Source organism: Arvicanthis niloticus, chromosome 3, assembly GCF_011762505.2.
Source record: "Arvicanthis niloticus isolate mArvNil1 chromosome 3, mArvNil1.pat.X, whole genome shotgun sequence".
Taxonomy (NCBI): domain Eukaryota; kingdom Metazoa; phylum Chordata; class Mammalia; order Rodentia; family Muridae; genus Arvicanthis; species Arvicanthis niloticus.
In genome coordinates this window covers 128,519,734-128,531,961 of record NC_047660.1, presented here as the reverse complement: position 1 = coordinate 128,531,961, position 12,228 = coordinate 128,519,734, and the positions used below count along the sequence as shown (strand labels likewise).

Here is a 12,228-nt window from a genome sequence, read left to right as displayed (position 1 = left end):
CCCATCCTTGGGTTTGGAAGGACTGTATTAATTACTTCACTAGTTTGTCTGCTGTAAGCTGGTTTCTGCCTTTTAGAAATGATGACCACATCCTGGCTCACCAAAAGGTGCTTTGAGTCAGTGTGAATGCATCGGGAGTGTGAACGCAGGATGCTAACCAATCAATATTTTTATCAGAAAAGAAATCAATGATCAATGAAGTTTTGAGCTCTACTCTATTCTGTGATACCATCTCACTCAAGTTTGAGGTGTCGTTTGTCTCCAGAGCTACAGGCTGAGGTAATCCATCTGTGTCCTGTCCTGAAGACATCATCTTCTGCTCTGCACTTTTGTACAGTTCCATTCTGTATCTGCTCTCTATTTTTACTTTTCTGGCAACTATATATACTATAAAAGAAAAAGGCTAGCTTTTAAAAAGTAATATTATTTTAACTTATTGGAGAAAAAAGATAAAAAATATATATATATATTTAATCTTAAATGATCAACATACATTTCTACTTAACTTTTAGAAATCATGAGGGTGGCCAAAACGTTTGTGTGCCTTTTGTTAATTTTAATTTGACCTAATTTTAATGTCCTATTTTTAATAAATTAATAACCAAGCTAGAGACAATTGTCCTACGTGGCCCCATGTAATTGTCTGGCACCTATGTAATTAATTATCATATGTGTCTGTTCCATTCTGAAGGACCAATCCAAGGAGATGTTTAATTGTGTTTTAATAGATCTAATAGCACTGAGGCTATAAACTTTTTTAAAGCCATATGCATTCCTTTCTGGGTCATCCTCTAAATGTTTCTGTGTTTTTCACCCAAAACCATGAGAGAGCACAGCCTGTGCCTGGCAGGTAGGTGTTACACAAAGCCTGGTGGTGACTAGGGTATGATCGTTTCCGCCTGTTGTCCAACAGCGCTCAGTGCAGAGGCAGTAACAACACATTTACAAGAAAGCCACCATTAGTGACAAGCATTTCAGTTTCTTTTCACTCACTATTGTCTACAGCTGGACATGCTACAAACCAAGATAATTAAGGACAAATTTAACTCTGAGACAGAAATGTGTTTTAAAAAAAAAAAAAAAACTGTTGAAATGGATTTTCTAGAAGTCGTTAAAATGAAACACTTCACCAATCACATCTCTAAACTTAAACATTCCTACTGAGAGTCTGAAACATTACGTTTTAAGTAGAGTCTCCTTGGCAGATTCCATGTGTTTAATGACAATGTTCTGAAATCCCGACAGCTCTAATGCATCCTGGCGGTTGTGAAATTCTTCTATGTCAACTAAACGTAATTTCCTGCAAGAGATAAAAATAAACATCAATTTAAGATAAAGATTTTGTGGTGTTTAGAATTTTGCTAATTTGTCTATTTCAAAAAAATACCATATTCCTAGATTTATCATCAAAATCTGTACTCTATAAAATAGAATTGTCAAGAACATGAGATTTTCTGTGGTGGTTGGCTTTCTGTTGCTGAGACAAAACACCAGAGAAAGACAAGGACAGAAAGCTTTATTTTGGCTCCTGATTTCCAAAGTTTCAGTTCATGATCTGTTGCTTGGTTCTCTTGTTCCAGGGCCTGTGGTGAAGCTGAGCTTCATGGTAGAGCTACAAGGATGACACAGTGTTCAGCTCAAGGCCACTGGGAGGAGGGAGGACAAAGCAGCTGGGAGGAGGGAGGGCAAGGCAGCTGGGAGGAGGCAGGGCAAGGCAGCTGGGAGGAGGAAGAAAGGCAAAGAGCTTTTGAAAGTGAAGGCCTGAGGACAAGATACAGTCTCTGAGGGCAGACCTCCAGGATCCACTCTCTTCAGCTAAGACCCACCTCCTCAGTTCCTAAGTTTCCTTCATTTCCCAATAGGCCTGCAGATGGTGAACTCACAAACTGATTAATGTACTGAGACCAGAGCCCTCTCTATCCAATCACTCCCCAAAGCCTTACCCATGAATACCAAGGAACTGAGAACAAGCCTGAAGTTGAAACATTTAAGCCTTATAGGAGAGCTTTCAGACCCAAATCATGAGAATGACTGAAATTTTAAAGTAATGTATATATTTAGATTCATCAAGAATATGGCATTGTGGAACATCACTGCAAAGTGCAAGCAGAGTGTAGTAACTGGAATTTGGTGAGAATTTAAATTGGGCTTTCATAGAAACCAGAAGGGCTAGAACAGAAAGGGTGGTAAGGCACGAGGCATTCAGAGCTGGCTTCTAATACCAAGTATAATACTTCTTCAAAAGGAAGCCCTGAGGAGCAGGGAGCCTGGGGAGGAGAAGCTCTCTGCCAAGGAAGCCCCAGAACCTCGCAAATTCCACACGTGTGTGAATTTCTAAAGACACAGGACTTGCTGAAGCCCAGATCAGTCCTGGGGATGCTTGTAAGATACTTCTGGAGGGGAAAATAGAATATATCTTCATTTATCTGTAAAATGATTGCTAAATACTTAGACTTTAAGATGTTACAGCACGTCACCAATTATAGAGTGTGTCTGTGGGATGCATGTATGTATAGGGGTATCTTAAGTTTGGGTTTTACTAATGTGAGGAGATGCCATTACCAAGAACTCTTATAAAGGACATTTCATTGAGGATGGCTTACAGGTTCAGAGGTTCAGAGTTTTAGTCCATTATCATCAAGGCAGGAGCAATGAAGTGTCCAGGCAGGCATGGTGTGGGAGGAGCTGAGAGTTCTACATTTTGATCTGAAGGCTGCTAGGAGAAGACTGGCTCTTCTGCACTGGGCGGAGCTTCAAACTCTACCCCCACAGTGATGCACTTCCTTCAGCAAAGCCACACTTCATGATAGGGCCACTCTCTGGGCCAAGCGTATTCAAACCACCACAGGGGCACCCACATGCATGTGACTAAATGAGTCCAGAGCAATTTGAAGATGCCACAGCACTGCAACTGTTGGGGTGGCACTTGTTTGGCATGTTAGGAAGAAAGACAAAGGGTGACATCACATTTATCACAGGCGCAGGAATGCTCCAGGTTTTAGGGGTTCTAAAGAAAGGTTGCTACCAAGAAATCTAAATTTGCCTTACTTCCTTGAGTTTTAAAGCGTGTGTCCATATCAGCATATTGCTGGAGTGCTTCTTCAAGACTTGTAACAGGCCTGTGAGAGAGAAGCTGGAGAGAGAGGCCTCCACATGAAGCTGGAGCTCCCAGACAGCATGGCAGGTTCTCTTCTGCCTGAAGGGCCAGAGCTTTTTGTTCCAGGTGCACCAAGAAGCCTTTATATCTACCTCTGCCAAGCCCTTCCTGTCCACGGCTGCTCGGCCCCACTAGACAACACACTAGACAACACCAGGGAGGCCGGCCATGCTCCCTCAACTGTCAGGGGACTTCAGTGCAGGCTATTAATCTGGGCAATGTTTATCATGTTTATGAACTGTTCTGAGCACTGCAGCAGCTAATGTTCTGGGTCACTTAAAACAAAGTATGGATACTAATCCCTTAGCTGAGAGTATTCTTAAAGCACATATGGTCATTAGACCAAGAAGACATACACAATGAGTAAGATGTAAAAGACAGTGCTCACTTATTATCCTACATGTTACATATTATTTATTAAAACAGCATTATAATATTTGTTTATATTTGTAATTAATTTTAATTTACAATTAAAATAAAAGAAATAATTAGATATGACTAAAATATCACTTCTTTTAAATTTTAATAAGAGGGCATAGATGATGACTCAGTGGTTAAAAACACCTACTATTATTAGACAACAAAAGGAAGTCAAAGGGATACAAATAGGAAAGGAAGAAGTCAAAATTTGCAGATGATATGATAGCATACTTAAGTGACCCTAAAATTTCCACCAGAGAACTCCTAAACCTGATAAACAACTTCAGCAAAGTGGTTGGATATAAAATCAGCTCAAACAAATTAGCAGCCTTCTTCTATTCAAAGGATAAACAGGCTGAGAAAGAAATTAGGGAAATGACACCCTTTACAAATAGTTACAAACAATATAAAATACCTTGGAGTGAATATAACCAAGCAAGTGAAAGATCTGTATGACAAGAACTTCAAGTCTCTGAAGAAAGAAATCGAAGAAGATCTCAGAAGATGGAAAAATCTCCCATGCTCCTGGATTGGTAGGATTAATATAATAAAAATGGCCATCTTGCCAAAAGCAATCTACAGGTTCAATGCAATCCCCATCGAAATTCCAAATTAATTCTTCATAGAGATAGAAAGATCAATTTGCAAATTCATTTGGAATAACAAAAAAACCCAGGATAGCGAGAACTATTCTCAACAACAAAAGAATTTCTGGGGGAATCACCATCCCTGACCTCAAACTACTACAGGGCAATAGTAATAAAAATTGCATGGTATTGGTACAGAAACAGGCAGGAAGATCAATGGAATAGAGTTGAAGATCCAGAAATGAATCCACACACCTATGATCCCTTGATCTTTGACAAAGGAGCTAAAACCATCCAGTGGAAAAAGGACAGCATTTTCAACAAATGGTGCTGGTTCAACTGGAGGTCAACATGTAGAAGGATGCAAATGAATCCATTCTTATACAAAGCTTAAGTCCAAGTGGATAAAAGACCTTCACATAAAACCAGATACACTGAAACTAATAGAAAAGAAGATAGGGAAGACACTGGAATACCTAGGTACAGGGGAAATGTTCCTGAGCAGAACACCAATGTCTTATGCTCTAAGATCAAGAATTGACAAATGGGACCTCATAAAATTGCAAAGCTTCTGCAAGGCAAAGGACACTGTCAATAAGACAAAGTGGCAACCAACAGATTGGGAAAAGATCTTTACAATCCTACATCCGATAGAGGGCTAATATCCAAGATATACAAAGAACTTAAGAAATTATACTCCAGACAACCAAATAACCCTATTTTAAAAATGGGGTACAGAGCTAAACAATGAATTCTCAATGGAGGAAACTTGAATGGCCGAGAAGCACCTTAAGAAATGCTCAACATCCTTAGCCATCAGGGAAATGCAAATCAAAACAGCCCTGAGATACCACCTTACACCAGTCAGAATGGCTAAGTTCAAAAACTCAGGTGATAGTAGATGTTGGCGAGGATATGGAGAAAGAGGAACACTCCTCCATTGTTGGTGGGATTGCAAGCTGGTACAACCACTCTGGAAATCAGTCTGGCAGTTCCTCAGAAAACTGGACATAGCATTACCTGATGATCCAGCTATACCACTCCTGGGCATATACCCAGAAGATGCTCCAACATATAACAAGGACACATGCTCCACTATGTTCATAGCAGCCTTATTTATAATAGCCAGAAGCTGGAAAGAACCAAGATGTCCTTCAACAGAGGAATGGATACAAAAAATGTGGTACATCTACACAATGGAGTATTACTCAGCTATTAAAAATAAAGAATTCAAGGAATTCTTAGGTAAATGGATGGAACTGAAATTATCATTCTGAGTGAGTTAACCCAATCACAAAAGAACACACAGGGTATTTACTCACTGTTAAGCAGATGTTAGCCCAAAAGCTTAGAATATCAAAGACTCAACTCACAGACCACATGAAGCTCATGAAGAAGGAAGACCAAGTGGGGATGCCTCAGTCCTACTTAGAAGGAGTAAAAAAAATACTCAAGAGAGCAAATATGGAAACAAAATGTGGGACAGAAACTGAAGGAGGGGCCATCTGGAGACCATTCCACCTGGGCATCCATCCCATGTACAGTCACCTAAATTAGACACTGATGTGGATGGCTGGAAGTACATGCTGACAAGAACATGATATAGCTGTCATCTTAGAGGTCTGCCAGAGACTGACACATTCAGAGGACAACGCTCACAGCTAACCACTGATCTGCTCAAGGGTTTCCCAATGGAGAAGTTAGAGAGATGATTGAAGGAGCAGAAAGGGTTTGTGACCCCATGAGGAGAGCAACAATACCAACCAACCAGAGCACCCCAGGGTCTAAACCACCAGCCTGGGAGCACATAGGGAGGGACCCTTGACTCCAGCTGTATATGCAGGGTAGGATGGCCTTGTTGGGCATAGGTGGGAGAGGAGATTCTTGGTCCCATGAAGGACAAACACTGAGTAGGGGGGAATGTGAGGGTGGGGAGGTGGGAGTGGAAGGGTAGGTGGGGGCACAGCCTCATAGAAGCATGAGAAGGGGAGATGGGATAGGAGGTTTCTAGGGGGTAAGGGAGGTGGGGGAGGTGGGGGGAAGTGGGGTAAGGGAATAAAATATGAAATGTAAATATAATACCCAATTTAAAAAAAAAAGAAAGAAAGAAAGGAAAAAAAGGAGGGGGAAAAAACCCACCTACTATTGCACAAACCCAGGTCATTCCCTAGAACCAACACCGAAGGCTTATAGCCAACCATAACTCCAGACCTGGGGAAATCCAACACCTTCTCCCGACCTCCCCAGGTACCTGGCACATAGTATACACACATATATGTAAGCAAAACACTCATAGACATTAAATAAATAAACTTAATTTTTTTTTAGTTTCAAAAAGTCCAGAAATACTCACTTAAAAGTGCTATGCCACAGATCCAGCACAGCAAGCATCGTAGGGTTCATCGCATTCAAGTGATCCCTAATGTAACTGCACGCAGATAGGAAAGACCTCCTCCATGGCTTTGGCAAGACTTCCATTCTGAAACAATAAGAAAAATTGAGTTATTGTCTCTAAAAATCAAAAGGAGCATTGGCTTGGGCATTTGGCTCAGTAGTAGAGCAGTTGCCTAGATCATCCAAAGTCCTGTGTTTAATCCTAAGCACTACAAAAAGTATTTTTATAATAAATATATATTTTGAGTAATAGTCATTTTTGTTCTAATATCATCTCTTAGAAATTACAAAATATGCCCCTACATATATGTAGGAGATACGCAGTTTGGGCTTCATGAGGGCTCCCCAACAACTGGAGTGGGGGCAGGGGTTGTCCCTGAATCTGTTGCCTGCCTGTGGATCTTGTGGCAAGAGCTCTGTGATTGGATAGAGAAGAGGTAGGCGGAGCTAGGAGTGGGGCGATGGAAAGAATGACGGAGGAGAGGAAGAAGTAGAGAGGAGAGAAGATGGGCAGATATCTGCGTGTCTCTAGCAGTCTAAGGTATTTATTTATATCAAAGTTAGGTAATTGGGTTAACAATTTTAATTGTGTGGGCATCTTGTGTCTTGAGTATTTGTTAATATATAAATCCTAAGAGTCTTATTTCTACTGGGTACTAGAATTGTTATATCTACCGCATGGGGGTTGCGGATATTCCCTGGGTTTGGGGGGCTAGACGCTACGGAGCTGATCAGTGGAGGCAACAGCTACGCCAGTGTCTCATGGGTTCTGGGCTGGTGCTGTTGCTAGTGCAGGAACTTAGAGCAGGAACATGCCGGTCAGGCCAGGAGCTAGACGGACGGACGCATCCGCTTTTTCTAATACCTCCCACAACAGGATCCCATTCCCCTAACTGGTCTGCTTTGTCTGGCCTCAGTGGGAGAGAATGCTAGGCAGTGCACTGTGGAGCAGTAGCCCACCGTGCAGCTGGCAAGATACCCATGAACAGACCTGTAGCACCCTGCATCACTAAGCTGTGGTACTCCATGGTCAGGTGTAGCAAATGCACTTTTGATTTAGAGTATTTTCAAGCATCTGTATATTTAAATGTGTCTACTTTGTGGCCATAATTTTATCATCAATTGTATTTAAACATTTGATTTAAGCAGTCAAGACTTTCTGTTTTCCCTATACCTGATTGCTGCATGAATATAACCACTGATAGAATTCCCAAGTCTCCTACATAGGCCCACTGGAGGCCCAGAAGCCACACATGATGACCACACATAACAAAGCGAAACCAGATTCAGCTAACCCACTCCCTAACTGGCAGTTAGTGTCACCTCTGTAGTGGAAAGAAGATGAGAGCAGGAGGCAGAAATGAGACGGGCAGTTTAATGACTGGATTTTATTGTAGTCTTTGGCCATAAACAAAAAACAAAAAACATAAATGTCTATGGTCCTGTCCTGGTTGGAGGCCAGAAATGCTAGAAACAAGAGGCAGTTTGTGATCCTTCGTCTGATTCCTAAAGGAGTTCATGGCCACCTATTCAAAAAGGAGAATACTACAGTGGCCTTGACAGGACTCTGTAGTGGCTCTGTCAGGTGGGGTCACTTCTCAGGTTGAATAGGCCAAGCTGACAACCCAAGCTACGCAAACATAAGTAGGTTAATTCAGTTGTGTGGCAATACATCTTGACTACGAAACAAAAACAAAACAAAAACTCTTTTTTTTTTCAAAGAAAATGGAACATTTGCTGGACCTCTCAGTCAGAAGTAAAAGTGCACCTGAAGGTCACTTAAGATTAAGACTGTGCTCAATCTATTTGTTTAATCTGCCTTTAAGAGAACAATGTAACAGCCAACCTTACTTGCCTTAGATTTCTTATGTAATTAACTTTTACAATCTAAATTAATACATGGCTATAATCTTAAATTATATACTCTTCCCGGGAGTAAATATTCCTCATTTTCCCCCATGAGATGGTTTTTGTGTTGTTTAATAAAAGAAAGGGAGAAAGCCCTTTATTTGGCACACACACACAAATGAGAGAGAGAGAGAGAGAGAGACAGAGACAGAGAGAGACAGAGAGACAGACAGAGAGACAGAGAGAATCACAAGACAACATTCAGGAAGTCCTTTGTTAGGGACAAGCTCACAGGGACATACACAGAGACAAAGAGACAGGGACTCTCAGAATCATAAGACAATACTCAGACAGGCACAGGTTCACACTCATATAGCAGAAAGACAGAACAAAAAGAAAAGAAAAACATAGAAAGAGTAGAGAATTCAAATCTGGGCTCCTTCTTGATTAAATGACACCAAGGAGAAATGCTTTTGTTTATTTCCTTAATCTGACATCAACATACTATGGGTGACTAAGTTTATCAAGGTGTTCAAATTGAGCCACAATTGGACAGTCACTCACTCCACCAAAGAATCAGTCCACAAGAAAGTGGAATTTCCTCCAGGACAGAAGGCGCTCCTTAAACCATGCTAAAAAGAGGGGGAAGTAATTAGCCCTTTGATGAGTATGGTGATTTAAATATGCTTGGACCAAGGAGTGGCACTATTAGAAGGTATGGCCTTGCTGGAGTGTGTCATTGTGGACGTGGGCTTTGAGACCCCCTCCTAGCTGCCTGGAAGACAGTCTGCTCCTAGCTTGCTTTGGATGAAGATGTAGAACTCTTAGCTCTTCCTGCACCATGCCTATCTAGACACTGCCATGCTTTCTACCATGGTGATAATGGACTCTGAACCTCTGAACCCGTAAACCAGCCCCAATTAAATGTTGCCTTTATAAGAGTTGCCTTGGTCAAGATGTATCTTCACAGCAATGGCAACCCTAACTAAGACAATGAGGTAGTATGTTTTCCTTCCCATAGTTTTCACTTTAGCATAGTCCCTAAAGCCAGCCCGACATTCTGTTGGGTCTGCCTGTCTTTCCATGTGCTGATTCAGAAACTCCGGCTTTCTCACCCTCTTCCTAACGTTCCTTTCCCTGCCATGTAGCTGCTTGTTGGCATGTGACTGATCTCCATACCAAAGTGAAGAACATCATACACACACACACACACACACACACACACACACACGAGAGAGAGAGAGAGAGAGAGAGAGAGAGAGAGAGAGAGAGAGAGAGAGAATCTTCTTTTTTCATTCTCCTCTACTGAGAGCTACAGTTTGCCCATCTTGGGTTTTTTTCTTCTAAACCCTAGTAAAATGGTCCTTAGGTTTCCTTTTAATCCATTCATTCCCATGGTATCCTCTCTCGGAACAGCAGACCTCAGTTGAACAGAAAAGGAAATTTTTCTATCCCTTTCCCGGCTTCCATCTCTCCTCCATAAGCACTCCAGCCTGGGAGTGATGACAGCGTCTCATGCTTAACTAGAAATTTTCCCATCTAAAGCTTGTGCTATTGTTGAAAACATTAAAATCATTTTAATCTATGTCTTCTTTTTCAAATATTTAAGAGATGTACTCCTAAATGCTACTTTTTAAGGGAAATGTACAGTGTTTTGTTTTACCATGTGTTCTGAATCCATAAATAAATAAATTGAAATATTCTATGGGTATATTTGGCCTTTTTCAATGTTGCCGATATGTTTTTGTATAAACTGCCACCAACTTTTCATGCTTTACTACCTGAAGCCTGAGCTACGTGCTATGGCGACACAAGGCCATAGCAAGTCCTTTCTACAAGAGTTATGTCTTGTGTGTTTGTTGAGTGAGTTTTTTCTTTGTTTGGCTTTTTGGTGTTTTTCTGAGACAAGGGTTTCTATATGTAGCCCCAGCTTTCCTGGAACTTGCTCTGTTGACCAAGTCGGCTTTGAACTCACAGAGATCTGCCTGTTCCTATTGCTTCCTATTTTCTCTGCCTCCCAAGCACCAGGATTAAAGGTATGTGCCACTACTGCCTGGCTCACAACAGGATTTTTAATTTGGTTGGTTAGTTAGTTGGTATAGTTTTGTTTTTGAGACAGGGACTCACATGCCTCAAACTGCCCTCAGACTCACATATGAGAAAACGAGAAAACTATGCAGATATACCGTGTGTGTGTGTGTGTGTGTGTGTGTGTATACTTATATACATATTTTTGAGAAAAGTCATTCTTTTAAAATTAATAACTTAAACTGTGTTAGTTCTGTAATAAAGAGAAATTTATGCATTTATGAAGAAAATAAATATATTTAAATAAAATAAAAATATAGTTAATATATTTATAAATATATAATGTAAAATATATAAAATTAAAGCACATATATATACATATATATATATATACATATACACATATATAAGCATATCTGAGAAAACACAAACATGAGGGGAGCTCTTTTCAATTTGGCAGTAGTTATGTATTGCTGGTCATCAGAGTGGACGTTATTAGGAAGCATGTGCACTTACTCAGCACGGTGTGGTGGGAGTTCAGTTATCTTGCTATCATCCTCTTTTTCTCTGGGATCTTTTAAAACAAAGTCAACTAAGAAAAGAAATGAAAAGTTTGGATAAATAACCTTAGATTAATTACAGCATATTTCTGAGAAAAATAATTCTATTAAAATTAATTGCTTTAACCGTGTTAGTTTTGTAATAAAGAGAAATTTGTGCATTTATGAAGAAAATTTTGTGAGAAAAAAAAAACAATCAAGTTTGTGCCTGTGTTCTCTCTCATAACAATGTGTTCCTATTGCTTCATTTAGAAATGATAACTGACTTTAATATTATATTTTCCTTCATAGTTATTCTATCAAAAGCACTTTTGTTGAATTGTAGGTCAGCAAAAAGAGGAGACTTTCTCTCGCTGGAAAAGCACACATTGCCTTGTTGCATTTGAAATTGTGTAAGAGTGTCACACAGGCATTATAAAATCAGCACAGCAAGCTCCCTCTGCTCCTGTCTGCTGTGCCTTCCACCACAATCAGCTCCATTTTCCTGCCTGTCTTTCAAGATGCACTTTCTACAATGCAAAAATGTGCTGCTACCCTCTGCTTAAAATTCTCCAGACTGTCCTTTTATCTTCAAATTCTTTAAAGAGAGGCACTCAAGCCCTTCCCAGATCCTTTGGGTTTCCCCCAGGATGCACCTTAGGCTTTGGCCATCATAGTGGCTCACAAGTCTAGAACAGCCTGCTTGGCCATTGCCTGGACTAAACATATTAGCTAGTAGACATTTCTCAAGCTTCAAGACTCCATTCAGGAGCTGGGAATGCTGTACAATTTGATTCCAAGGACTACGTAGGCAGAGACCAGAGGATCACAAGTTCAAAACTACCCTAACCTAGATAATGAGTTAAGGCCAGGGAGTTAAGGCCTACTTAGGGAGACCCTGTTTCATCCCCAACTCCCATGCCACAACTGCAGAGTAAGTTCAGAAGATTCTAAAGTGCACCCTAAGTAAAGGTGACCTTCTCTCCCTTTGGTACCTCCTCCTCACTGTACTTGGTGTTCTCTTTCATACTTTAAATGCCTGTTCTCTGAAAGGTTAAATCATTCAATGCATTCTGATTTCAACAGTCTTTATTGAAGCACTCATCTTGGTAGATTTTTGGATAAGACAGACACTGCCTCAGAGTAAAAGACTGGAAAACCATTTTCTAAGCAAATGGTCCCAAGAAACAACCTGGAGTAGCCATCCTAATATCGAATAAAATCGACTTTCAACCAAAAGTTATCCAAAAAGATA

General features: G+C 40.5%; 1 protein-coding gene across 1 annotated transcript in view; it reads right to left on the bottom strand.

The window, feature by feature from the left end:
* Dnah7 (dynein axonemal heavy chain 7) overlaps positions 1-12,228 on the bottom strand; it is a 256,781-nt gene that overhangs the window by 209,931 nt on the left and 34,622 nt on the right. The window contains exons 8-10 of the mRNA XM_034497949.2: positions 10,951-11,026; positions 6,518-6,643; positions 1,181-1,300 (exon numbers count right to left, since the gene is read on the bottom strand). Coding sequence (XP_034353840.1) covers positions 1,181-1,300; positions 6,518-6,643; positions 10,951-11,026 — 322 coding nt within the window. The remainder of the gene's footprint in view (positions 1-1,180; positions 1,301-6,517; positions 6,644-10,950; positions 11,027-12,228) is intronic.